The sequence below is a fragment of the Cuculus canorus genome, chromosome 2 (genome assembly GCF_017976375.1).
Source record: "Cuculus canorus isolate bCucCan1 chromosome 2, bCucCan1.pri, whole genome shotgun sequence".
NCBI classification, from domain to species: domain Eukaryota; kingdom Metazoa; phylum Chordata; class Aves; order Cuculiformes; family Cuculidae; genus Cuculus; species Cuculus canorus.
In genome coordinates, this window is record NC_071402.1 from 5,409,501 (window position 1) to 5,437,192 (window position 27,692).

General features: G+C 42.4%; 1 protein-coding gene across 3 annotated transcripts in view; it reads right to left on the bottom strand.

Annotated features, from left to right (window-relative positions):
• DENND3 (DENN domain containing 3) overlaps nt 1–27,692 on the bottom strand; it is a 54,860-nt gene that overhangs the window by 12,534 nt on the left and 14,634 nt on the right. For 2 of the 3 annotated variants that reach the window (XM_054059731.1, XM_054059732.1), the window contains 11 exons: nt 23,338–23,449; nt 21,443–21,562; nt 19,636–19,854; nt 17,565–17,686; nt 16,972–17,127; nt 12,066–12,162; nt 8,624–8,727; nt 8,116–8,297; nt 5,784–6,305; nt 3,102–3,364; nt 622–792 (listed from right to left, as the gene is read on the bottom strand). In XM_054059731.1, the coding sequence (XP_053915706.1) occupies nt 622–792; nt 3,102–3,364; nt 5,784–6,305; nt 8,116–8,297; nt 8,624–8,727; nt 12,066–12,162; nt 16,972–17,127; nt 17,565–17,686; nt 19,636–19,854; nt 21,443–21,562; nt 23,338–23,449 (2,068 nt within the window). The remainder of the gene's footprint in view (nt 1–621; nt 793–3,101; nt 3,365–5,783; nt 6,306–8,115; nt 8,298–8,623; nt 8,728–12,065; nt 12,163–16,971; nt 17,128–17,564; nt 17,687–19,635; nt 19,855–21,442; nt 21,563–23,337; nt 23,450–27,692) is intronic. The other variant, XM_054059733.1, reaches the window with a different exon arrangement.

Here is a 27,692-nt window from a genome sequence, read left to right on the forward strand (position 1 = left end):
CCTGTGTCTCACCATCTTCAGCATGAAAATTTTCTTCTTAATGTCTAATCTAAATCTTCCCTCTTCCAATTTAAAGCTATTTCCCCTCATCCTATCACTACATGCCCTTGGAAAAAGTCCCTCTCCAACTTTCTTGTAGCCTCCTTCAGGTACTGGAATGCCTCTATAAGGTCTCCTTGCAGTCTTCTCTTCTCCAGGCTGAATCGTTCCAACTCCCTCATTCTATGCTTGTACAGGAGGGGCTCCAGCCCTCTGAGCATCTTCGTGCCTTCCTCTGGACCCATTCCAACAGTTCCATATCCTTCTTATGTATTTTCTGCTAGTTAGGATCACTATTCTCATACATTGTAAACTTCAGAAACTATTTTACAGAACCGGTGACTAAATTAAAAGCTCCCTGCCAATGAATGAGAAAAAATATCTTAGATTTTTATATGTAATTTCTCTTTTTTTGTATTGTTATTTCTAAATATAATGCTTTTGCAAAATAAATAAAAGCTTGTTACTTAGTTATTGTTTGCCAAAACCTAGAAATTCTATGGCTGATGCATGAATTATTTAGAACACAGGTAGAAATCACATGCTTCATATTTATTTGGTTAAAAAGTCCCATATTCATACCTTGTGGTCATCTGCCATTTTTTTTCCAGCCCACATTTCTTTCACTATGAGGTACCAGAGATCACACTCGTTTTTAAGATTGGCTTCAAAGACTTCTTTCTTAGACAACATTTTAATCCTCAGAGTAGGTATTCTCAAAAGAAGGAAAGCTACAGTAGTGCTCTTCACATCCTGGAAACGTAGGGAAACGAAGAAAGCAGGGAAGATACATCATGCAATCGCAGATCAGGTGCAGCAATCATCCTACAAGGCAAGTTTCTCTATTTATCATAGAATCATTTGGTTGGAAAAGACTTTTAAGATCACTGAGTCCAATCATACCGGTCCACTACTAAACAACATCCCTGAGCACCTCAATTACCCATCTTGTTTAACACCTCCAGGGATGTTGTGTCAACCACCTCCCTGGGCAGCTTCTTTCAGTGCCCTTTCTGTGAAGAATTTATTCCTAATGTCCAATCAAATTTTCCCGGGTGCAACTTGAGGCCATTTTGTCTCATCCCACTGCCTGTCATTTCGGAGAAGAGATTAATGTCCACCTTGCTACAACCCTTTCTGTGAAGAATTTATTCCTAATGTCCAATCTAAATTTTTCCGGGTGCAACTTGAGGCCATTTTGTCTCATCCCACTGCCTGTCATTTCGGAGAAGAGATTAACGTCCACCTCGCTACAACCTCCCTTCAGGCAGTGGTAGGCAGTGATAAGGTCTCCCCTCAAGGCTCCTTTTCCCCAGGCTAAACAACCCCAGTTTCCTCAGCTGCCTCTCATAAGACTTGTTCTCCAGCCCCTTCACTAGCTTCATTGCTCTTCTCTGGACATGCTCCAGCACCTCAATGCATTTCTTGTAATGAGGGGCCCAAAACTGAATAGAAGGATTCGAGATGTGGCCTCACCAATGCCAAGTACAGGTTTCACAATCACTCCCCTGGTCCTGCTGGCCATGCTGTTTCTAATACAAGCCAGGACGCTGCTGGCCTTCTTGGCCACTTGAGCATGCTGCTGGCTCATGTTCAGTCAGCTGCCAACCAATATCCTCAGGTTCTTCTCTGTCAGGCAGCTTTCCAGCCACTCTTCCCCAGGCCTTTAGTGCTGCACGGGGTTGTTGTGTCCCAAGTACAGGACTCTGCATTTGGCCTTGGTTGAATCTCATCCCGTTGGCTGCAGCCTATCAATCCAGCCTGCGCTGACCCCTCTGCAGAGCCTTCCTACCCTCAAGCAGATTGACTCTTCTACCCAGCTTAGTGTCATACGCGAACTTACTAAGGATATGTTCAATCCCCTCATCCAGATCATCAGTAAAGACATTGAACAGGACTGGACCCAGCACTGAGCCCTAAAGAACACCACTTGTGACCGGCCTCCAGCTGGATTTAATTCCATTTATCACAACTCCTTGGGCCTGGCCATCCAGCCAGTTTTTAACCCAGCAGAGGGTGTACCTATCCACGCCAGCGGCAGCAAGTTTCTCAAGCAGAATACTGTGAGAAACGGTGTCACAGACTTTACTGATGTCCAGGTACACTATATCCACAGCCTTTCCCTCGTCCATTAAGAGGGTACTACAGCTAATGATTGCAGTTGTCTGTACGTTCTGCTTAGTAGAGAGAGTTTAATGAAAATGAAAGTTTCAACTAACATCACATAGACCTTGCTACACGGTGGGTACAAGCTGGCTTGCTGACACCACAGTCAGAATGCACGCTTAATGCTCATGTTATTAAACTTCTCTAGCTCTATATCCCATGTGCTGTGCTTTACACTTTTCTGTACACCTAAGGCCATGAACTCTAGGTTTATATTCCATGTCATCCTAGCACCTCAAAACCTCATCCTATCTGGCTTTGAACACCTCCAGGTAGGGGGCATCCAGAACTTCCTTGGGCGATCTGTGCCAGTGCCTCATCACCCTCACGGGAAAAAAATTCTTCCTAATATCTAATCTAAACCTCCCCTCTTTCAGCTTAAACCCATTCCTTCTCATCTTATTCCTGCACTCCCTGATAAAGACCCCCTCTCCAGCATTCCTATAGATCCCCTCCAGGTACTGGAAAGGCTGCTATAAGGTCTCCCTGGAGCTTTCTCTTCTCCAGGCTGAATAACCCCAACATTCTCAGCCTGTCCTCATAGCAGAGGTGCTCCAGCCCCTGGATAACCTCTGTGGACTCCTCTGGACTCACTCTAACAGATCCAAGTCCTTCCTGCGCTGAGGACTCCAGAGCTGGATGCTAGGCTCCAGGTGAGGTCTCATGACAGCAGAGTAGGGGGACAGAGTCACCTCCCTCGTCCTGCTGGTCACACTGCTTTTGATGCAGACCAGGATTGGGCCACCTTTCCGGGCTGCAAGCACGCATTGCCAGCTCATGTTGAACTTCTCACCCCCAGCACCCACAAGTCCTTCTCTCCAGGGCTGCTCTCAATCCATTCTCCATTCAGCCTGCATTTGTGCTTGGGATTGTACAAGACGTTAATTGATGCTCACCTCTATGTCCCTGAAAGCAGCAATATGGACATATCCAGGACGTCCTCCTTCAGTCAAAAGAAACAAGCGCTTTTGGGTCAGAGCTATTTTTCCTACACCATAGTTAGTTTTAACTGAGCACGATAACTTGTAGATGCATTCATTTTTATCAAGATGTTCTATTACTGTTGGTGGCAGATTCACCTCTTGAGCTTCTGCTTCAGTTTCTTTCCAGTAGTTGTAGAAATCTCTGAATGTTTCAGGATCGATTTGTTTCTGATGACCTAAAAGATGTTTAAAACTTGTTTAATGTGAGAAACAATTATACAAATTCACACAGAAACGTCACTTTAAAAGATACTAACTTTCAAAATATGCCTCTAAGAGCATAATGGGTGAACAAGGTGCAAAAACTACATAATATAGACTACATAATATAAACTACATAAAAAGACTACATAATATAGGAAAAGAGTTAAGAGTCTTGCCTGACATAGAAAGATTCCTCTGCAGTTATCCTAGGCCACAGGTCCCCCACATCTGGCCTCCTCCATTCCACCCTACTGTATGGAGGGAGGGAGCAAACACTGTCTTGATTCTTTAAATTCATGCCAAGAATCCAGTCAGCCAATGGGAAAGGATCTGTACTTCCCTACTGAACTGAATACTTCTCATTATGACTTTCCAGGTCTTTATTGTTTTGAATGCTACTAGATCACATACTTACCAACCTGGGATAAAAGCTAAAGTTGTAACAGTTAAAGAGTTCAGCTACAGGGGTTTCAGGTAATCAATGATTCTAAGAATTTGTTTGGACAGCAGCATGTCAAAAACCCACAAATTCCTGTGAGTTGTTCACTACCTCTGGCTTCAGAAAGTCTTGCTATAGAACCATGGAACAGTTTAAGTTGGAAGTGACCTTAAAAACCATCAAATTCCAACACTACCGCCATAGGCAGGAACACCTGCCACTGGATCGGGTTCCTCAAAGACTCATCCAACTTGACTTTGAACACCTCTATGGATGGGCAACCTGTGCCACTGCCTCATCATCCACATCATGAAGAATTTCTTCCTAATGTCTAATCTAAATCTTCCCCTCTCCAATTCAAAGCCATTCCCTCTTGTCCTATCACTACATGCCCTCGGAAAAAGTCCCTCCCCCGCTTTCCTGTAGGCTCCCTTCAGGTATTGGAAGGTTGCTATAAGGTCTCCTTGGAGCCTCCTCTTCTTCAGGATGAACATCACCAACTCTCTCAGCTTTTCCCCTAAGGGAAATGCTCCAGCCCTCTGATTATATCCATGGCCTCCTCTGGACCCATTCCAAGTGTTCCATACCCTTCTTATGTTGGAGATGTATCTTACTATATTCTTGCTATTTTAACCAATGTTTAATCCTTTATGGCCACACAATGTAGCAGTTACCAGGGTAACAAGGCACAGAAAGAGAAGTAAAGTGTATTTTATAAAAGCACTCTCAAACTATGTTTTTAAAATCAGTCACAAGATTCAGATCTCCTTAGAGCAAGAAATTCTCTGAAATATAAACATAGCCCCTCCTTTCACTATGCTGCCCATCCAAGAGGAATTTAACTACTTGAGTTTGTTAGTTTATTTCTAACAGACTGGCATCTTGCCATATTACCCAGTGGTTTTATAACACAGAGGTATTTTCCATTACCAGCTATGACAGTCTCGTATTCACTTTACTCATAATCCAATCCAAAGCAGAACTGCACATCATCAGATCACAAAACTACCTCATTTACACAACCTGATAAACTAAGTCATGTTCCCAAGCATAAGTAGATTCCTTCTCTTTATTGTGGATGCAAGTACAGACATTCTTGTATGTATTAAATCTGTTCCCCACAATTACCCTAATGTTGGAACTGTTGGAATGTGTCCAGTGGAGGGCCACGAAGACGATCAGAGGGCTGAAGTACCTCCCATATGAGGACAGGCTGAGAGACTTGGGGTTGTTCAGCCTGGAGAAGAGAAGGCTCCCCAGAGAGCTTACGGTGACCTTTCAGTACCTGAAGGGGATCTACAGGAAAGCTAGGGAGGGACTTTTCATAAGGGCATGTAGTGATAGGACAAAGGAGAATCACTTTAAATTGGAAAGAGGAAGAATTAGATTACACATCAGGAAGAATTTTTTCATGCTGAGGGTGGTGAAACACTGGAATGGGTTGCCCAGGGAAGTTGTGGATGCCCCATCCCTGGAGGTGTTCAAGGCTAGGTTGGATGGGACTTTGAGCAACCTGATCCAGTGGGAGGTGTCTCTGCCCATGGCTGTGGGGCTGGAACTGGATGATCTTTAAGGTCCCTTCCAACCCAAACCATTCTATGAAATAAAATTGTCCATAAAGTGACACAAAATGTGAGTTTACGCCCATAAAATCCATTAAGTGTGAGCTTTTAGAGGCCAAAAATATGTTCAATAATAATTAAAAATCATAGAATCAAAGAATCACTAGGTTGGAAAAGACCTCTTGGATCATCAAGTCCAACCATTCCTATCAACCACTAAACCATGTCCCTAAGAACCTCATCTACCCGTCTTTTAAATACCTCCAGGGATGGTGACTCAACCACCTCCCTGGGCAGCCTGGAGACAAACAATTTATTTTGATTCATATTAAAAAACGGCTTGAAATTGTCACTGCACCAATGGTCACTAAAAACATATCTTCTACTCACCTACTGTTAGGGCATCAAATAACCGATGGATAGTGTCCGTATCTCTGACAATCCCAGATTCCTGGATCCGCTTCACGAAGTCATCCAGTTGCATGTGTGTTTTTGGCAATTGGAAATTTTTGACATGGTCATCGATTTTCATAACTTCTCTTTGTTTTTCCATCACTCGACTTATCAGCCTCTTGAGCTCAGGTTTGCGATCTGCTTGAGAACGCTCAGAAGGAGGGAGGGTTTCCACAATTTTTCTTACAAGCTCAGTAGGGAAAATTCTTAAGTCTGTTTTATCCAAGTTCTGAAAGTCAGAAAGTGCATTTAGGAGTTTCCCTTGCATCAAGCTAATAAGTCCGCGGAGGTAGAAGTACCTTGCCAGCAACGCAGAGTTATCAGGAGACAAGGTGTTTATAGCTTTGCTGAGGTGGTTAAAGAAGTCTGTATAGTAGGACTGAACACATTGGAACATCAGAGGAAAATGAATTTCTGGGATTTTGAACATGCTGACTGGTTTGGTGGGCATTTTCAGAGCTGAAAACAAAAAGGACATTGATTAGTGTAAGCAGTAAGTAAAAGTGGAAGTATCTTCCTAACCAGCCATGCTCTCATGTGTGAAAGTATCTTGATGAACAGCCATGCCCCTGTACTCGGCATTGGTGAGGCCGCACCTTGAATCCTGTGTTCAGTTTGGGGCTTCTCACTACAAGAACGACACTATGGTCCTGGAATGTGTCCAGAGAAAGGCAATGAATCTGGTGAAGAGGCTGTAGAACAAGTCTTATGAGAGGCAGCCCCGGGAACTGGGGTTGTTTAGCCTGGGGAAAAGGAGGCTGATCTTATCAATGCCTACAGCTCTCTGAGAGGAGATTGTAGCGGAGTGGGTGTTGGTCTCTTCTCCCAAGTGACAAGTGATAGGACAAGATGGAATGGCCTGAAGTTGCACCAGGGGAGGCTCAGATTAGACGTCAGGAAAAATTTATTCACCAAAAGGGTTCTCAGGCACTGGAACAGGCTGTTCAGGGAGGTGACTGAGTCACCATCCCTGGAGGTCTTTAGAATACAGGTAGTTGAGGTGCACAGGGATATAGTAGTGGACGGGTACAATTGAACTTGATGATTTCAGAAGTCTTTTCCAAACAAGTGATATGATACTACAAACAGCAAAAGGAATTCCCTTCACAGCAACAAGCAACAACACTGCATGAAATTCAAGATTATAGTTTTGATACAGAAAAAAAAAAATTCTATGTCCATCATCCTTATTATCAGAATACGCTCTAGTCTGGGAACGCTAATTCTGGGAGGGAAAGTAAAGCAATGCTCAGTTTCTATAGGATTTGCTTTGTTCAGCAGCTGTATGGAGTGAGAGGCTAGAGAGCAGCCTTGCTGAAAGGGGCCCGACAATTCTTGTCTATGGTAAGTTGAACATGAGCCAGCAGTGCAGCCTGGCAGCCAGAAGGGCTAAAGCATGTCCTGGGGTACATCCAGCACCGTATTGCTCACCAGTAGAGGGAGGCGATTGTCTCGCTCTGCTCCGCACTGGTGAGCCCTGCCTCGAGTACTGAGTGCAGTTTTGGACACCACAGCATAAAAAAGACATCAAGCTACCAGAGAATGTCCAGAGGAGGCCACAAAGCTGGTGAAGAGTTTAGAGGAGAAGTTGTATGACGAGTTGCTTAAGTCCCTTGGTCTGTTCAGCGTGGAGAGGAGAAGACAGAGGGGAGGCCTCATTGCAGTCTCCAGCTTCCTCAACAGAGGGAGAAGGAGGAGGAGCTGCTGATCTCTTCTCTCAGGTGACCAATGATAGGCCCCAAAAGAATGGCAGGAAGATGTGCCAGGGGAGGTTCAGATTAGATATTAGGAAGAGTTTCTTCACCCAGAGGGTGATGGAGCACTGGAACAGCTTCCCAGGGAAGCAGTCATGGCACCAAGCCTGACAATATTCCAGAAGCATTTGGACAACACCCTCAGATACTTGGTATGAATGTTGGGGTTGTCCTGTGCAGAGACAGGAGTTGGACTTGGCAATCCTTGTGTGTCCCTTCCAACTCCAGACATTCTATGATTCTACAGCAGGTTAAGGATCAAACAAGGTTACTGACTCAGGAAGCAATTCTACAATATCAATCCTACTGTGGGCGTTCAGTCTTTTATGGCACTGCAAAATTTATAGCAGACTACAGAGTGATGTAAACTGCAAGGAGCAGCACAGACAGGCCTCGGCTCACCTCACCCTTTCTTTCCAGCATCTGATACTGTTTCTGAGAAAATATTCAATAACGTCACCCATAAAGACAACAAAACTGTCAAATGGAATCTGTTCAACAACTTCTTCTCTTACCGATGCCTGTTTCTATTCTTCGAAGTGAGGAATTTCTAGTAGGGCCCTCTGGCAGCTTGATATCTTGCAGATTAGGCATACTGATCACCATACGCCTACTGACCATGTGCTGTGGACTGAATCGTTTAGAAGCCATTTTCTCCATCGTCAGCCTTCTTGGGGTATGAAACATCAAGTTTAATCTGAGGAAAATAATGTATAATTAGATAATTAGTTTTAAAATCCAGTACACACATAGAAAATTACTAATAGATATGTATGTTCACGGTATTATAGTATTAAGTTAATTATAGTGTCAGTACAGTTAATTATAGTATTAATTATAATATCCATTTACTATTTCAACAGCCGTGGCTGAACATGTTCACATCACCCTTTTAGAGAAAGCTTAATAAAATGGCCTCCCAATTAGTTGTATCGTGTTTATAGATGACCTGATCTCTTACAGGACTTTTATTAGTGATATCAAGAGGACATTCAAAACCAGAATAAGGAAGAAGAAAACTACCTCTCCTCTTCAGACTGAGTACTCAATTCAAGTCGAGCAAAAGCATCCATCTTTCGGTTTAGACGAGCTTTAAGGAAAGAGTGAAACATGTAGGTCTCTAAAACCTGCAAGACACAAACTGGTTAACTGTGGATCATTTATAAAACACATTTCTATTAGCACGTTTGGCTCATTTTTATTAACGTACGCAAAGCTGAGAACTTGCAATGTGGCAATCACAAAACCAAAGATCATAGAATCACAGAATCATTTAGGTTTGAACAGATCTTTAAGATCATCAAGGCCAACCATAAACCTAACACTGCTGAGTCCACCACTAAACTATGTCCCTAAATGCCACATTTATAGGTCTTCTAAATACTTTCAGGGATGTTGACTCCACCACTCCCCTGGGCAGCCTTTTCCTGTGCTTGACAAGTACAAACACTAATTTCTGACCACCCTCCAAAACACGAAATCAAACCAAAATGAGAAATACTGAGCAGAGTTTTACCTACGGAAGTTTAACAGCACACTTCCTGCCTACAACTAAGTGACACTAATATCTTCTATGTTTTGCAATATCAAATTTGTGGCATCCTAACATCATGTCACCAAATTGAAAAGACAAACTAGTCAGCTTTTCTCCTGGTAACCCCTAAGACTCATCCCTGTTAAGGTAATTATCATGATGTCATCGAGAAATAATATCCAAACGGTCAAATTGCTGCTTTTAGGATAGAGGACACCATAAGAAATGCCAACTGTGAATATAAAAAACGGGAAAGCCACCATCTACCGCCATTTGGAATTTAAACACGAGAAAAGATAGGGTTTGAGGCAACACAACATGCATATGGCATAATATATCACATATCTTACCCCATGGTAAGGGGGGTGGATGATCTTTAAGGTCCTTTCCAATCTAAACCATTGTATGGTTCTATGGCTCCAGAAATGTAAGTTCTAGCACAAAGTTCTCAGAATACAAACTCATTCAGAAAACTAAATGCGAACCACATCACAAGACAATATTGTTATAACAAGGAATCCTGTCTTCTTGTTGATACAGCCTCCAGCCTTTACAAACTTACTAACAAAGAAGACACTTGTATCTTTGAATGCAACTATGAAAAATTACTTTGATTAATTCATCCTGGAGGCCTGCCTGAAGGACCCGTGTGTTGTAGTTTCAGCTAAAGCAGAATCAGTTTTCTAAATACAGCTCAGTCTTGTCTGAGTAACTTCATTTTCTGAATGTTAACTGCATGTTTTTCATAGTTTCTTTCTAGCAGTGATAACACAGGGCACAGGTATACAGAAAGACCAATGCTTAATTCATACTTAATTCCTATAGAAACCAAGACCACCCTCAAGCTAGTGCGGTGCCGAGAGTCAAGAGGTGAAAAAGGTCACATCTGCAGGGAGGGACAGACAGGACAGGTGACCCCAAACTGACCAACAGAGTATTCCATCTCATAGACATCATAGTCTGTTTAAAACTGAGGGATCACGAGGGTCTCGTTCTCTTCTACACCCGCCTACGTCCAGTGAGGACCTTGTCTGTCTGTTTGCCCTGATCCCAGACCTGTGCATTCCTGAATCCAGTTCCTGAACCCAGCTCCCTTCCAGCCTTGGACCCTTTCCCTTGTGTCTGCTCTGCAGCATTCGTGGTGACAATCATCGAGGGGTGCAATGGGGATATATGAGTGATCTCATATATTTGTATAAACTTTATTATTTTATTATTGTTTTCATTATCATTTCACTAATACTGTAGTTTTAATTCCCTTTCCCTGCAGGCTGGGGACGAAGGGACCTGGGAGCCCAACTGCTCAGTTTTAACTGCCAAAATTGGTCAGGTCAGGACTACACCATGACACCTTGTTAGTGTTGGAGTTTATCAGAGGACAAAAAAAACTCAAACAAATACTCTGGTCAGATATCAGTGTATTTCTATGATGTTTTTAAAATGCAAATGAGAGACTCAGATGTAATTAAGGTGCTGGGAAATTAATGGAAACATTTTGCCACAAATAGGTTACACTTGACCATCTTATTCAAGATGCCTCTTATAAATTCATTTACAACGCATCCAGTGAAACAGTATCTACAAAACAGATTTTTGCTTTAAAGTTTTTCTCCAGTAGATGGCATATTTTGTTGGCAGTTGTATGAACAGGAGGTGACCAGCTGAAGGAACTGAGAGAACACTTTCTAATGTTTTTGAGTTCATAGAACAGTTTCAGTTGGAAGGGACCTTAAAGATCATCCAGTTCCACAGCCTCTGCCATGGGCAGGGACACCTCCCACTAGACCAGGCTGCTCAAGGCCCTATCTCAACCTGGCCTAGAACACTTCCAGGGATGGGGCATCCATCACCTCTCCGGGCAACCTGTTCCAGTGTTTCACCACCCTCAGCATGAAAATTTTTTTCCAAATATCTAGTCTAAACCTCTCCTCTTGTAATTCAAAACCATTACCCCTTGTTCTATTGCTACAGACCCTGCTAAAAGATTTTTCCAAATCTTTCTTAGAAGCCCCCTCTAATTATTGAAAGACCACAATAAAGGTCTCCTTGGAATTTTCTCTTGTCCAAGCTGAACAATGCCAACTCTCTCAGTCTCTCTTCATAGGGGAGATGCTCCAGACCTCTGATTTCCCTTAATATGATTCTAGACACCACTAGTAATTACTCTATATTATGTTACCTTATTTAGTATTTAAGTGAGTCAGCTGCTCAAAGCTCTTCTTAAATGTGCACATCTGAATCTTTAATGAATTTCAAATTTCAATTCATAAAATTGCCACAAAGTCACTTATAGCCTTAGAAACTGCTATGGAAAATACTTTAATTATTTCTACTCATTTGAAATCCTGGTCAGAACATTTCTGATTAATTTTTCTCCTGCCCTGTCACACTGCAGGCCTTAAGGACACCAGTGCCACTCATGTGCTCAGAGTTGGCTCACTATGACGCACTGTGGGAAACAGGCACATGGCCCAGAGCCAAGCAGGCATCATCAACTCCATACGCTGTTGCTCAGGCTGCAGATAAAGCAGCTACTTCAATTTGTGTTATTTGAGCTCCCTTCTGCCATGCTCACAGGCTTGCTGAAAACTTACGTCTTAGTATGGGCTTTGGTCCAAAGAGTTTGGACACGTGCCTGTACTTAAAGTACAGTTTAGATGTAGCTTTACTGACCATCTGCCATAGGTTAATCTCAGCCCTAAGGAATTATGTTTAATTTGTTCTGCAATTACTTACGACCTTGCTCTCCAAAACGCTGTCTATTTTATCTGTTTATAGTACATAATACAAATTTGGTAAAGGATTCTGTGAAACCTGGTGGTTCAACAACATCATACATACCAAACTAAGACCACTGTATTGATTTTTGGTGTTAATTCTAAAACACAAATTAATAACAGAGAATCAGAACATATTTAACTCTGAATTTACCTTTCTGTAAAATGGCTGGTCTCCGATTGCCCTTGTTTTCAAAAATTCTTCACTGTTAAACACTCTGTGCTCATAATTTAGATGGTCTTTTACGTCCCTAGGGACAAAAATAAATAAACAGATAAATATGCTTGGAGATTTGTAAGCAAGTTGTGCTTTTGCAGCAGCAGCCACCCACTGGTACTACTAGAAATATGCAGTATCAGAAGGCAAAACAGAAATATGCTGCAATATCAGAAGGCAAACTTAGTTTCAATGAACGAGTCTGAGTTACTGAATCACAGAATAAGAATGCAAATTCTTATAAGAGGACAGACAGACTACCTGCTGCCACTGCCATTTCAAATCAGCAAATTCACTTAAGAGTCAATTTTAATAAACCATGGAGGAGAATCTATATATTTAAGTCATGGATTAGGCTCCAATCTTAGAATTACATTCACATACAGTTCCTGAAGCGCATACAACCCACCTGGAGCACTAAACAGACAAGTGTACCTGTATGCACTGGCACTTAGAAAGGTGTCATCTGACCTCCTGTCCCATTACACTGCATCTGTGACATGTGAAATATTATAGACTGTGTAATTTTCTCCTGCACTCTCAAACGCTGCTCATAAACCCAGCAATAATCACTAATGGTGTTAAACTAAAGAGACAGAACTATCGGAATGAAAGAGAAAGCAAGATAAAGAACTAATGCATGTTTTAGTATACACATGGTCACAGCAGACAGCAGAAGCCCTATACTATCCCTGGAAAACCAGTCATCAATAGGAAGTTCCGTGGCCTAAAGATGAGCCAGAAAAAGCTGTTTCGGGAGCAGAAAGTGGGAGTTTTTAATAAAAAATGTGTTCTCTGAGGTCTGTGAGTAAGAAATGGTAAGTTATTCAAGCTAGATCATAGAGTCATAGAATGTCCTGAGCTGGAAGGAACCCACAAGGATCATCAAGTTCAACTCCTGTCCCTGCACAGGACAACTCCAACATTCACACCAGTTGTCTGAGGGCATTGTCCAAATGCTTCTTGAATACTGTCAGGCTTGGTACTATGACTGCTTCACTAGGGAACTGTTCCAGTGCTCCACCACCCTCTGGGCGAAGAAACTTTTCCTAATATCTAACCTAAACCTCTCCTGGCACACCTTCCTGCCATTCCCTCAGGTCCTATCATTGGTCACCTGAGAGAAGAGATTAGCACCCGCTCCTCCTCCTTCCCTCATGAGGAAGAGGTAAACTGTGATGTGGTCTTCCCTCCTCAGTCTCCTCTTCTCCAGGCTGAAAAGATCAAGTGATTTCAGCTGTTCCTCAAACGCCTTTCCCTCTAAACTCTTCACCAACTTTGTGGCCTTCTCTGGACACTCTCCATTAGCTTTACAACTTTTTTATCCAGTGGCACCCAAACCGCACTCGGTACTCAAGGCAGGGCCACATCAGTGCAGAGCAGAGCAGGACAATTACCTCCCTCAACCGTCAAGCAATGCTGTGCTTCATGAACCCCAGGTCACGGTTGGCCCTCCTCGCTGCTATGATGCACTTCTGGCCAGTTCTACCTGCCATGCTGATATGAGCAAGGAGGTAAAGCCAGGGTTCCTTTTATTATTACATCTTATTTTATCTACTCATGCTGGGTTATTGAGGAAGAAGAAAATCCCATGAAAACACATGAATGAATAAAGTAAAAATCCAAATGTAAGCACAAAAGGAGAATTTCATAACCATGCAGAGACCTGACAGGTTACTTGCCTTTCCTAGGTCAGTGATAAAAGCCCATTGACAGTTTATCAAGCCATGTGGGTTCAGAAAAAAAGATGATTCAGAGAAGTATGAAGTTCTATATAACTCTACATAATTTAGTATCATTCGCTTTAAACGTGGACCATCCATGCACACCAAACTACTACAGTGCTTCACTGAAGACAGCAACAACCGGCAGCACAACCGCATCCGAGATGTACTTCCCTTCACTTCTGGACGCTGGTAGATAGAGTGAGCATTAGAGGACAGAAGGAACAAGGCTGAAAAAAAAGAACAATGAAAAAAAGTTTGAAGGAAAGAAGAAAGAAAGTAAGTGAAGAATCAACTCCTTTTGCAAAAAATTACAGAGAGCAAAGCATCTGTTCATTTTTTTGCAGCCAAACACTTAGTGCATTAAGGAGTTCAAGCTGCTAGCAGCAAAATGCATTTCTCCTCATCTTTATCCGGAATATATTGTTGCCAAACACTAGAATCCACCAAATCTCACAGTGGTAGCATATGAGGTTGTAAATGCATCTCAATTTCCATATCCAGCTGTGCTAGCTGTGAAGCCTGTCCTACCCTCCACATCCAGCAGCTATTGTCCTGGAGAGCCCAGCCACTTGTATGAACATTCTCTTAAGCTCATCCAACTAAAACAAGAAGGTTAACACAGACCTGTCATTTGGACTATACAAATTAACACAGCACTCTCTGAACACATGAAGGGCATTCATGTGAGTGAATTGATAGCTGATCCAGAGCGAGCACCATTTCCAGCAAGAGACAGCAAGACATAGCTGGGGAGAGATACCTGCACAGCTGTTTGCAGGCCTCTGCCCATGTAATCAGATTCTTTAGAAATACGAGGTAGGCAGTTCCATGTTCACAGCTGAGTGTTAGTATCTATGTAAAAAGATATTAAGCACAAGCAAAGCAGCCATCCATTTGCTGCACTTTTTTTTTATATAAAACACTTACAACACTTCCATCCCCTCCTCAAATACAAGCAAATACTAGCAGGATTTACATGACAGAATCATTGAATCGCTTGTTTGGAAAATATTTTCAAGATCCTCGAGTCTAAAAACACCTGTCTGCTACTAAACCATATCCCTGAGCACCTCAACTACCTGTCTTTTACCATCCTCCAGGGATGGTGACCCAACCACCTCCAGACCTCCAGTGCCGGAGAACCTTTTCAGTCTCCTGATGACTAATCCGAACCTTCCCTGGTGCACTTGAGGCCATTCCCTCTCATCCTGTCGCCTGTCACTTGGGAGAAAAGACCAACACCCACCTTGCCACAACCTCCTTTCAAGCATTTGTAGACAGTGATAAGGTCTCCCCTCAGCCTCCTTTTATCCAGGCTAAACAACCCCAGTCTCCTCAGCTACCCCTCAGAAGACCTGTTCTCCAAACCCTTCATCAGCTTCACTGCCCTTCTTTGGACATGCTCCAGTGTCTCAATGTCCTTCTTGTAGCGAGGGGCCTAAACCTAAACACAGGATTCAAGATGCTGCCTCACCATCACCAAGTGCAGGGTCACAATCACTTCCCTGGACGTGCTTGCCACACTGTTTCCGATCCAGGCCAAGATGCTGTTGGTCTTCTTGGCCACGTGGGCACACTGCTGGCTCATGTTCAGCCAGATGTCGAACCAACACGGCCACGTCCTTCTCTGCCAGGCAGCTTTCCAGTTACTCTTCCCCGAGCCTGTAGTGCTGCATAGAGTTGTTTTGTTCCAAGCGCAGGACTCTGCACTTGGCCTTGTTGAACCTCATTCTGTTGGTCTCAGTCCATCGATCTAGCCTGTTCAGATCCCTCTGTAGTACCCAGGTTGATAAGATAAAGCAACTATGGGTATCAACGAACTATATTAGATTAAGGGAAACTAGCATAGCTGGACCTTTTCTAGAGAAAAAATACCCAAACTTACTCCATATTATTAAAACATAAGTCCCAAACAGACCCAATACTTAGCATTTCTTGTGCCAACACTGTCCTTAAACAGCTCCTCTCCTTCCTTCATTGGCATGTGGCTGTAGTTTCAACCTATCTCATCCATTCTCAGCAACTGTTCAGTCAGCCAAAACACATCCAGGTGTTCTGAACTCCCAATCCTGCTTTCAGCTCTTCTACCCTGTCTGTTTGATTCATTTTCCTCTAACAAGAACGACAAAGACTGCATTCAGTTACAAATTAATATTCCTAGTGGGCTTTAAGCTTTTACTAACTATGAGGATTGCACTTCCCTTCCTGGAACTTTGATACAAGAGACAAATAAACTCAAAATTAGAACAGCTTTACCTAAGATGTCCTAGAAATGTGTATCAAAGAATCACAGAATCATAGAATCACAGAATGGTTTGGATAGGAAGGGACTTTAAAGATCATCCAGTTCGGACCCCCCTGACATGGGCAGGGACACCTCCCACTGGATCACGGTACTCAAAGCCCCATCCAGCCTGGCTTTGAACACCTCCAGGGAGGAGGCACCTACGATTTCTCTGGGCAACCTATGCCTCACCACCCTTACAGCCAAACAGTTCTTCCTAATATCTCATCTAAATCTTCCCTCTTTCAGCTTAAAACCATTACCTGTCATCCTATTCCTGCATTCCCTGATAAATAGTTGCTCCTCAGCTTTCCTGTAGCCCCCTTTAAGCACTGAAAGGCTGCTAGAAGGTCTCTCTGGAGCCTTCTCCAGGCTGAACAATCTCAATTCTCTCAGCCTGTCCTCACAGAAGGCGCTCTAGCCCTCTGATCATCTTCATGACCTCTTCTGGACTCACTCTAACAGATCTGTCCTTTCTGCGCTGAGCACTCCAGAACTGAACGCAGGACTCCAGGTGAGGTGTCACAAGGGCAGAGCAGAGGGGCAGAACCACCTCCCTCAACCCACTGGTCACACTTCTTTTGATGTAGTCCAGGATACAGTTCACCGTCTGGGCTGCAAGCACACATTACCGAGCCATGTTGAGTACCCAAATACCCTAATTAATGATACTCCAGCAGGCTAGCAGGACCTTCTTCTCATATTCCCTGACAAAACTTAAGAGATTTACAAAATATCTATAAAGTAAGATAAAATAAGAGTATTTTCAGTGATAGTAGAAAGGTCATGACCACTACCATATGCTCTTATAGAAAATACTATATCCACTTACCTGAAGATATTTACAATTAACTGCAAAGTTGTTTGCTGAACTTCTGTGTTCAGTTTCTGTTGCCAAACCCTTCTACGCATTTGGAGTTCACCAAGATCCGTGCTGGCTGGGAGATGGCAGAGCTCTAGATCAAAATGCAGCTGAAGACTCTCTACTCTACAGAGAGAGAAAAATTAGAGTTATATCCTGATACCCAACAACTTTTTTCATACCTTTTCCTTTAAAGCCTCACACATCTTACAGCTAGAGAAAGCACAAGACTGATTTACAAGTTAGAAGCTACCCACATTCCTGGAAGCCCTACTAGTATGTGTACATCAGAGAGTACTCGGGCTCCTGAATGAACAGTGAAGTTCAGAGCACAACTGGTATCAGTAATAAAGAAGAAACAAGTGTTCCTAGTATTGCAAACTAACATTTGCAATGTTACTTCTTCATTAATTAACTCAAATTTTCAATTTACCCTTATCAAATACAGTGGGTCTACATGAATGAAATAATATAATAATTAATAATCCAAAAGAAAGCGCTTCAGAAAGAGGGTCAAGCACGACTTATGCCCTAAGATAAACACAACTTCAGTATCTTTTCACCTTTTTATGAAAGTGTCTGCTGCTTGTGCTAGAACATCTGGAATTTCAGGTTCCTCTTCAGCCATTTTTGAATGTGTAATATCTCCGTTATCTATATTAATTAGAATTAAGTCTTCAGTTTCCTTTTAACAAAAGAAAACAGAATTACTGTAAATATATTGTAAATTACTCCTTTAAGTACTCCTCAGACAATGAATTATTTCAGCAAAGAGGTAAACCAGGAAAGGATTGACCTTCTTCCCAAAGTATAAGCTCACACAGATAACTAAACAATTAGTTTCAAGAAAAATAAATGTCATTAAATGAACAGATACTAATCTCAGTACCTAAACATATAGGAACCTCATATGCTCTTCATGTAGTGTTAAATTAATACAGGATCACTTAACTCACCCTTGAAAAGGAATACACTATGAGGATATGTACAAAACCATGCGTACGTACACAAAGAAGCTCCTGGAAAGCTTTCTCCATTCAGCATTTATACCTCTACCTACTCTGTGGAATGGCAGGGACAGTGAGGGTGTATACATTAGTCTCAGAAACACATGCTAATGCACAAAATGTCACATGGAGGTAAAGCCCATGCAAATCTCTCAGTTTGCAGTTTTAATAACCTCAAAGATTAGACTGCAATGCAGTGCATACACATGCAAATATAAAATCTTTTGTGGGCAGCTGGTCAAGGGAGGGGATTCTGTCCCTCTACACCTCTCTCCTGAGATCCTGCCTGGAGTATTATGTCCAGTTCTGGAATCCCCAACATAAGAAGGAGATGGAACTGTTGGAACCAGTCCAGAGGAGGCCATGAAGACAATTAAAGGGCTGGAGCATCTCTGGTATGAGAACAGGCTGAGAGAGTTTGGGTTGTTCAGCCTGGAGAAGAAAAAGTTCTGAGGAGACCCTATAGCGGCCTTCCAGTACCTGAAGGGGCTACAGGAAAGCTGAGGAGGGACTTTTTTCCAAGGGCATGGAGTGATAGGATGAGGAATGTGTTTAAATTGGAAGGGAGAAGATTTAGACAAGACATTAGGAAGAAATTCTTCATGATAAAGAGTGATGAGACACCGTCACAGGTTGCCCAGGGAAGTTGTGGATGCCCTCTCCCTAGAAGTGTTCAAGGCGATGCCCAGTGGGGCCTTGAGCAGCCTAGTCTAGTGAGGGGTGTCCCTGCCTATGGCAGGGTGTTGGAACTGTATGCTCTTTAAGGTCTCTTCCAACCCAAACCATTCTGTGATTCTATGAAAAGTGTGTTTTTTAATCTTATTTTTAATAGCGACATCATCTTGCTGTTAACTAAAAAAATATTTATCTGCTTCATTTTAACTTCATTCTTTTTTCATTCTGGACTTGCCTGGATGGACCAGTTTCACTTTGGCTTATAATTAGGTGGATTAATCTAATACAAATTTACATACCTTTGCTGCATTTGGTTTGGAACACTCACAGAAACCCTATGTGACACCACATTTGCATTAGCCCTCCACTATGAAGCTGAGTTTTTCTTAAATCTGTTTTTGGGTAACCAAGATGAACGTTACCCACTGAAAGAGGCTTCATAAAATAAGATTCTGGAAAAAGATGACCAAAAATCCCTCAGAAAAATGGTGAGATTTTATTGCTTTTTCTTTCTTAATTAAATACTTAGCTCCACTACATAAAAAAGCAGCACCATTAGAGAATTTTGAAGTGCATGTGCAATTCTTAACCCAGATGCCTGGAAAAGGCACCTAATTTGTCACACACACCTCTGAGCAAAAAATAACCTCAGCAATCTGAATGGCAACTATTTATACTATACAAAGGACATGCAAGTAGAACTTTACCCCAAAAGAAACTTGAATTCACAGAAATCATGATATGATCCTGCAAAGAAAAGAAAGGTAAGGGACACAACAATAAACCTTTTCCTATAAGCAAGTGGTCACATCAGTATGGTCCCATTACTTTTAATTTCTTCACTTCTCACACCCCTAAATAACAAAAGCAAGTTTTTAGATTCATCTGAAAGAAGTAAGGGAACAAAAGCACTGCAAGCAAACAGCAAGAGCTGTAGTAGCTTAAAACATACCATGCTCACTTCTTCAAAATGATCAATGTGACATCCCATAAGGAAAGACGTTGGGGCCATTACAAAATCCAGCATTTGACGAGACAGAATAGGCACAAAAGTGTGTTGCCACTGAAGAGGATGAAGGTACAACATAAAGCATTCGGCAACGAGTGTCAGCAGAGCCCAATCAGACGAGAAGAACACTATTCTCTGTTCAGTCAAAATGCAGGTCAGAATCTGGAAAAAAAACCAGTAAACGGTTACAAAGAGCTATATCTAGAACAAAAAGATACACACAAATATTTCATCTGCTCGTGAAACTCAGCTCACGAGTTGGCACAAGGGGATGGGGAATGGAGGTTGCAGTCAAGTTCATCTTGTTGTCTCTGCCACTCCTTTATGCCCAGAGAGAGGACTTCTCACACTCTTCTCTCGCTCCAGCATGGGGTCCCTCCCACAGGAGATCTTTCACAACATTCTCCAACACGAGCCATTCCCACAGGGTACAGTTCTTTGCTAACTGCGCCAGTGTGGATCTCTTCCATGGGTGCAGTCCTTCAGGAACAGACTGCTCCAATGTGGGTCCGCCACTGGGTCACAAGTCCTGCCAGCAAACCTGCTCCAACATGGACTCCTCTCTCCACAGGTTCTGCCAGGAGACTGTGCCAGCACGGGCTCACCATTGGTCACAGCCTCCTTCAAGCATCCACATGCTTCAGCACAGTGTCCTCCATGTGCTGCACGTGCTGCAGGTGGATATCTGCTCCACCGTTAACCTCCACATGCTGCAGGGGGACAGCTTGCCTCACCACGTTCTTTTTCAAGAGATGCAGGGGAATCTCTGCTCCAGTGCCTGGAGCACCTCCTCTCCCTCCTTCTTCAGCAATACTAGTGTCTGCAGACTTGTTTCTCTCACATATTCTCACTCCTCTTTCCAGCTATAGCTGTGCAGAGTTTTTTTCCCCCCTCCTTCTTATACATTATCCCAGAGTCGCTACGCTACCACTGTCATTGATGAGCTCAGCCTTGGTCATCAGTGCGTCTATTCTGGAGCCAGTCGCAATGCCTCTATCGGATGTGGGGGAAACTTCTAGTAGCTTCTCACAGAAGCCACCTCTGTAGCCACAACCTGGCCACACAAACCCAAAACACCAGTACTGCCTGCTCTAAGGACCAAGGAGATTTACAGCCATTCCTGCAAAGAGGCCTCCAACCTGCTCTTCTTAGAGTAATTAGCAGCAATGAGGCTGATAACCTTGAGCAACTTAATGTAACTTCACATATGGCCTTCCAGCAGGGAATTAGATCAGGAAACCTACAGAGGACACTCCAAGCCAAATTATCGTAAGGGTACATGAAGTACTGAAAAAATTATTTGCAAATACCATTTGTATTTTCTTGTCTTTCTACACCATTTATTTACATGAAAGCACCAACTGTTATCAATCCATCCCACAGGTCCTTTTCTGACACATGAAAAAGGCTCTTATGGATGTCATAGAAATGCATGCAAAGATCAAAATAAAACCTATCAATCTGCTTGGGTATTTCTATTTTAAAATACACTTTTAGGAAATTTAGCACCTATTGCTAAACCACAGGAGAAAGAAAACCAATAATCCTTAATACAAGCCGGTCTATAAATAACAAAATATCTTAATAAGTGTATTTTATTGTGCCATAACTCTAATATACAGAACTAACACTTCTAAATTCATGGGCTTATAATGTTTTTTTGGTAACTAAACACCTTGATTTTTTTCCAAACTACAAATGACCAGCACTGTTAAACACTAATGCATTTTAAAGTATCAGTTAGTTTTACCTGAAGCACCTGCTTTGGCTTGAAACACAGCAACGGAAGATGAAGATCCAAGTCAATAATGGGACTGTCCGGATCCTCTCGTGAAGGAATTATTATTTGAAGTGGTTTCATATTAAATACCTGCAATAACAGATGTTTTCCATTTACTCCTTAATGAAAATGTTCCCACAAGACATTTCATTTGGGGTTTTAGTTCCAACTACAATATATTAACATCGAGAGCAAGACAACAGGCATTTGTAGAAAACTGCAACAGAAAGAGAGGGAAACATTAAGACATAATAACTAGTTTGAAAGATTAACGTGGGCTTTGTCTCCTTTCTATCTCATACATCGTTTAGTCAATAAAACTTTAAAAATTCATATATATTCTTTCAGCAGAATACAGTTTCCTTTGTTACAAGTGTAACAAAATAATGGAATTCATATTTGTAGATACAACTGGGAAATCAGAACTATTGAAAAAACTCACATAGGAAATAGAAGTATGAACAACATAACCAAGTGTAGGTGCTCAGATTAAGAAGACAGAACAAGCCAAAACAAATGAGCTCATTCAGTGTTTTGAACAATCACAGAGCCGTTTGGAAGGGACCTTAAAGATCACCCAGTTCCATGCACCCCTGCCATGGGCAGGGACACCTCTCAACAGACCAGGCTGCTCAAGGCTCCAATGGACATCACCTTGAACACTTCTAGGGAGGGGGCATCCACAACCTCCCTGGGCAACCTGTTCCAGTGCCTCACCACCCTCAGCATGAAGAATTTCTTCCTAAAGTCTAATCTAAATCTTCCCCATTCCACTCTAAATCCATTCCTTCTCGTCCTATCACTACATGCCTTTCAAAAAAGTCCCTGCACAGCTGTCTTGGAGGCTCACTTTAAGTACCAAAAGGCCGCTTTGAGGTTGCCCCGGAGCCTTCTCTTCCCTAGGCTGAACAACCCTAACTCTCTCAGCCTGTTCTCATAGCAGAGGCGCTCCAGCCCTTGGACAATCTCCATGGACTCCTCTAGACCCATTCTGACTGTTCCATGTCCTTATTATGCTGGGGATTCGACAACTGGACACCGGACTCAAGTTGGTCATGCAGTTTAATTTTTATTACTCTTCAGGGAAGGATTTGGCTCATGCCAACTATTTAATGTCTGAGATGATGCCTCTGTGAGCCTGGGGACAGCATAATCCAGCTTATGCCCACATCACTTCTACCACATCACTTCTAGAGGGGCAGCCCACATCACTTCTACCACAAGCAGTTAGAAGCTCCAGTCTCTAAGTGCTCTGTAAGAATGGAAGCTTACTTTTCACCTAAAAAGTATGGCATTGCTGTCTCATTGAATACACATGTATAAAGCCCAGTGAGTCATGTAACTATCACTAAGCCAAAGTGTGGGAGTTCCCTATCTTGTGTCTGATATCAAGACATGCTGCCTGATGTGAATGCTTATGGCTGTCACTGATTGTGGACATGCAGTGGTGTGACTGAGAAGTAGTTGCAGTCCCTGTGAAATAAAGAGAGGCCAAAGACCCATCCCCGGAGGTGTTCAAGGCGAGGTTGGATCGGGTCCTGAGCAGCCTGGTCTGTCAGGAGGTGTCCCTGGCCATGGCAGGGGTGTTGGAACTGGATGATCTTTAAGGTCCCTTCCAACTCAAACCATTCCATGATTCTAACTGGTACACCAGCACTCAAGCCTGTACCCTGGTCACACAGTTATTTTATGTACTAATAATGCAGAGCTGTACTTGCAAAGCACAGCTACTGACATCAGCTTTATATCAGCAAGTAAAACCTCTGACCTGACAGGGAAGAACTTACCCCAATTTATAGAAAACAAGATCTTAATGCTCTATAAGACATAACTAACTAATGGTGAAATTTCGCATCAGTAGTTACCAAGTGGAGTGGTCCAGGTGGTGGGCTGGGTATTAAAGTTAATTTTGCAGCAAATTCTTTAATGTGCTCCTCAACACTGAAATCCATCAAAGGTCGCAGTTGCACGAGCAAGCTGAAATTGAAGTACAGAAAATTAATTTTAACTCATAGAATCATAGAATGGTTTGGGTTGGAAGGGACCTTAAAGACTACCAGTTCTAATCCCCCTGCCACAGGCAGGGACACCTCACACTGGATCAGGCTGCTCAAGGTCCCTACAACCTGGCCTTGAACATCTCAGGGAGAGGGCATCCACAACTTCCCTGGCCAGCCTTTGCCAGTGCCTCACCACCCTCATCATGAAGAATTTCTTCCTAATGCATAATCTAAATCTTACCTCTTCCAATTTAAAGACATTCTGCTTTAATAGTAACATGCAAACAGAAAAATCAAGCCTTACTACTGATAACCTAGAACTAAAGATCCCACGATATTAGGAATAATGAAGGTATCATTCCAGCTAATTATTTTCTAATTTATTAGCTACTTTGGCAGTTCCATTTGAATTTAATGATGCAGTTTTGTCAGAAGAGTTTTTTTCACTTCCATGCATAATCTACTACTGCATCGTGTACATCAGAGGATTCAGACGGCACACAGAGGATTCAGACGGCAGGACGTTCTAACGGTCCTGCGATGGCAAAGAAAACCTGGAGGTGAGACACAGGTAAAGCAGTGTCTTACCAAGATTGCTTGAAGAACAAACCACTCACAGCTGCACCACAGTGCCATGGTGTTTCTCCCATCCCAAGCATCAGACATCAGCTCTGGGATGGAAAACAGCATCAGAGGAAAAGAGAGTGTGTAGACATAGAATCATAAAGGTTGGAAAAGACCTCTAAGGTCATCCAGTCCAACCATCAGCCCAACACCACCATGCCTATGAAACCATGTCCCCAAGTGCTACGTCTACATGTTTTCTGAACACTTCCAGGGATAGTGACTCCACCACCTCTCTGGGCAGTCTCTTCCAATGTTTGAGCACTCTTTTAGTAAATAATTTTTTCCTAATATCCAGTCTAAACCTCCCCTGGCGCAACTTGAAGCTGTATCCTCTCGTCTTATCACTTGTTACTTGGTTGAAGAGACCAGTACCCACCTCGCTACAACTTCCTTTCAGGGAGTTGTAGAAAGCAATGAGGTCTCCCCTCAGCCTCCTCTTCTGCAGACTAAACATGCCCAGTTCCCTCAGCTGACTCTCATAACCCCTGTGCTCCAGACCCTTCACCAGCTTCACTGCCTTCCCTTGGATGTGCTCCAGCCCCTTATTGCTATTTTTTTTGCAGCGAGGGGCCCAAAACTGCACACAGGATTCAACATGCAGCCTCACCAGCACCAAGTACAGGGACATTAAATGCCAGCACAATTAGTGAACATTTAAACAAATGTGCTTTTAAGTCTGCAAACCCTTAATGCCAATGGCATTTCTGAAATGTGACAGTTAATAGTTTGATATCTGAGTCAGAAACAGCATTTTTGTCAGTACAAGTGTCACATACACATTTATAGCAAAAGACCTTTACAAAATCAGAAATTTAAACTTGCAAATCCATATATACAGAAACTTGGAACTCAATATGGTTATGGTCTCCCTTGAGGTTTTATATCAGTTTGCAGTTTTACACGTTTTCTGCAGAAGAATACTTCTTCTCCAGGAAGAAAGTGGTCTAGAAAGCAACTGAACAGATACAGAGATATAACAGAATCCAGGACATGACATTTGTGTGTGGCATTTAGACTCCTGAATAACAGTATTTCATCATATACTACTGAGCTTTTAAGTGGAGTGATGAGACAACTACCTAAAAGGAGGTTGTAGTTAGGTGGGGTTGGTTTCTTCTCCCTTGTAGCCAGTGACAGGACAAGGGGAAATGGCCTCAAGATGCACCAGGGGAGATTTAGATTGGATATTAGGAAGAATTTCTTTACTGAAAGGGTTGTCAAGCATTGGAATAGGCTGCCCAGAGAGGTGGTTGATTCACCATCCCTGGAGGTGTTTTAAAAGAGGAGTAGATGCTGTACTTTGGGATGGTCTAATAGTGGACTTAGCAGGGCTGGATCGATGGTTGGACTCGATAATCTTAAAGGTCTTTTCCAACCTAAACCATTTTGTGATTCTGTGTCATTCACATTTACTAAATTCACATTTGGAACCACCCTGGGCTGAGCACTAGGCTGTGACACGTGTCCCCCCAAAACCCATGAGCTACTTAGGGGAGCAGAGGAGGCAGGGGAGGGAAATTTAAGATTTATCAAAGAAAACCAGACAGCAGAGTCATCAATTTAAACAAATAAGCTGTCATGCTTAATAACGCCCTAGGTGTGGCCTAACAGCACAGGCAGATCTGCCTATTTTGGTTTTTTTGGTAGGTTGTCGTTGGGGTGGGTTTTTTGAGACAAAAAGCACATAAACATATCCAGTAAATGTTACAACAGAAACAACCTGACCCCAAAGCTGGAAAAGCAGCAGATGTTCAGAAAGAGTTCTTTAATCAGTACACTGTGCTCTTTAACGCAATGTAATAGCAGGTGACAGCTCTGCACTGCAAACGTCTGCTGAAATAAATGAAGTAATCTCTGAAACATTAAACCGGAGAGCTAAGGAGTTTATGAACTTTCCATTACCTCTACTAACTGTCCACAGACAGATGTTTTAGAAAGCAAGAACATCTAAGAATAGGTCCTTTGTACTGCCTCAATGCTGTGAGCTATTTGCACACTTCAACCTCTTCTCAAAGGAGCCGAAAGGACAAATAAACAGGCTGGAAGATTTACTGTTTGAATGGAGCCTATTCATCCACCCAAAATGGGAGTTCATCCAGAAGGAGATTAATGCCAAGAATATTTCACTTCCCATGTAATGTAACAGGTTGAGGTAAAACTACCAGTGCAAAGTGCCCAAACGTCTCAATTTAAAACTGAACCTTTACAAATAATGATGTAGAATAATCCAACAGCTGTGGTGTTATGAAAAAAGTGTGGATGCTGCTTGCTTTGGAGAAAGGCAGACACGTTCCATTCCAATTGTTCCAGATTTGGAAGCACTGTATGCTAGTAATACATAATTATTTATACAATTAATTACACAGCATATGAAGACCTTTATTACTATGATGAAAGTTCCCCTTGCAGTTCAAAGAGCCTATATGGATTTGCAGTTTGGTGTTGCCTTTGTATCTGTTTAATCTCAGTTTTCAGTTACCATTTCTATTACATTCTGCCATGTGATAAAAATTTAGGAACCCAGGTTTTCTCTGGGAATGTTTATGACAATAAAATTACTTTGAGGACTCCTCTGAACGAACATAAGTAATACGCCATCTATAAGCAATTGTGTGCACTGGAGGTGGTAAAGAAAATAAGCTACACAGCAGAATTCTGGAGAAAAACAAAATGTCTTGCTGCAAAAAGGTCCTGAATGGAAGCAGAATTCCTTCAGATGTTACTTCAACATCAGCCCTTCGTCAGCAATAAGAAGTAGTATTTTTCCAGTATTTCTCACAAAGAAAGGGCTATAAGAGGTGGCTTGAGGTCCACCAGCAAGTGTTTTCAAACCTCCAGCCTCAAAGAATGATTAAATAGTTGAAGCAACCTGCAAGTCACCGCTGAAGCATACCAAGGACATAAGTGCGCTGTTGAACGTGTCATTATTTGCTAAGTATATGAGGTCCTACTGCTTGAGCACACTCGGTCAACAAAAACATTTAATTAGATTTTCAGCCCCCTGGCCACCTGACTACAGTGAAAGCATGTAATGAAAATAACTCCCTTTCTGCTTTACAGGAAAACAATGTCAACATTTTACCATGTTACAAAAAGATGAAAAAGCCTCAGCTGTGCAGGGCATTAAATTCCAAATTTATCACCAAGGTTTTTACTGTAATTGCTTATATTCCATACAGAATGGCCCCACATCCTGGCAGCTGTTTCATGCTATATGGAAAAATTTCATCAACATCACTAAAATATAGAAAAATGGTACCTCTCCATTCCTTCTTTCTTCTAGCTCAAATTATACTCTTAGCACAATAAAACATCTTTTCCTAAAAACATCCCAAAGGGCAAACATTCTGAAATTATGAAAACATGAAACAAAAGCATGTGATGATTACAAGATTTATCCAGAAGAAAATATTATGGAAATTTAATCAGCTGAGTTTCCAGCACAATGGAAAACACCAGCACTGAATGCAGCTTTGGCACTTGCGTTCCCCTCTCCTGCCACTTCCGCACACTTGCACCTTACACTCAGATGCAGAAGCAAAGGAGAGAGAAGAGCTGTGCAACTGTCTGACAACACGCCCTGGCACATGACC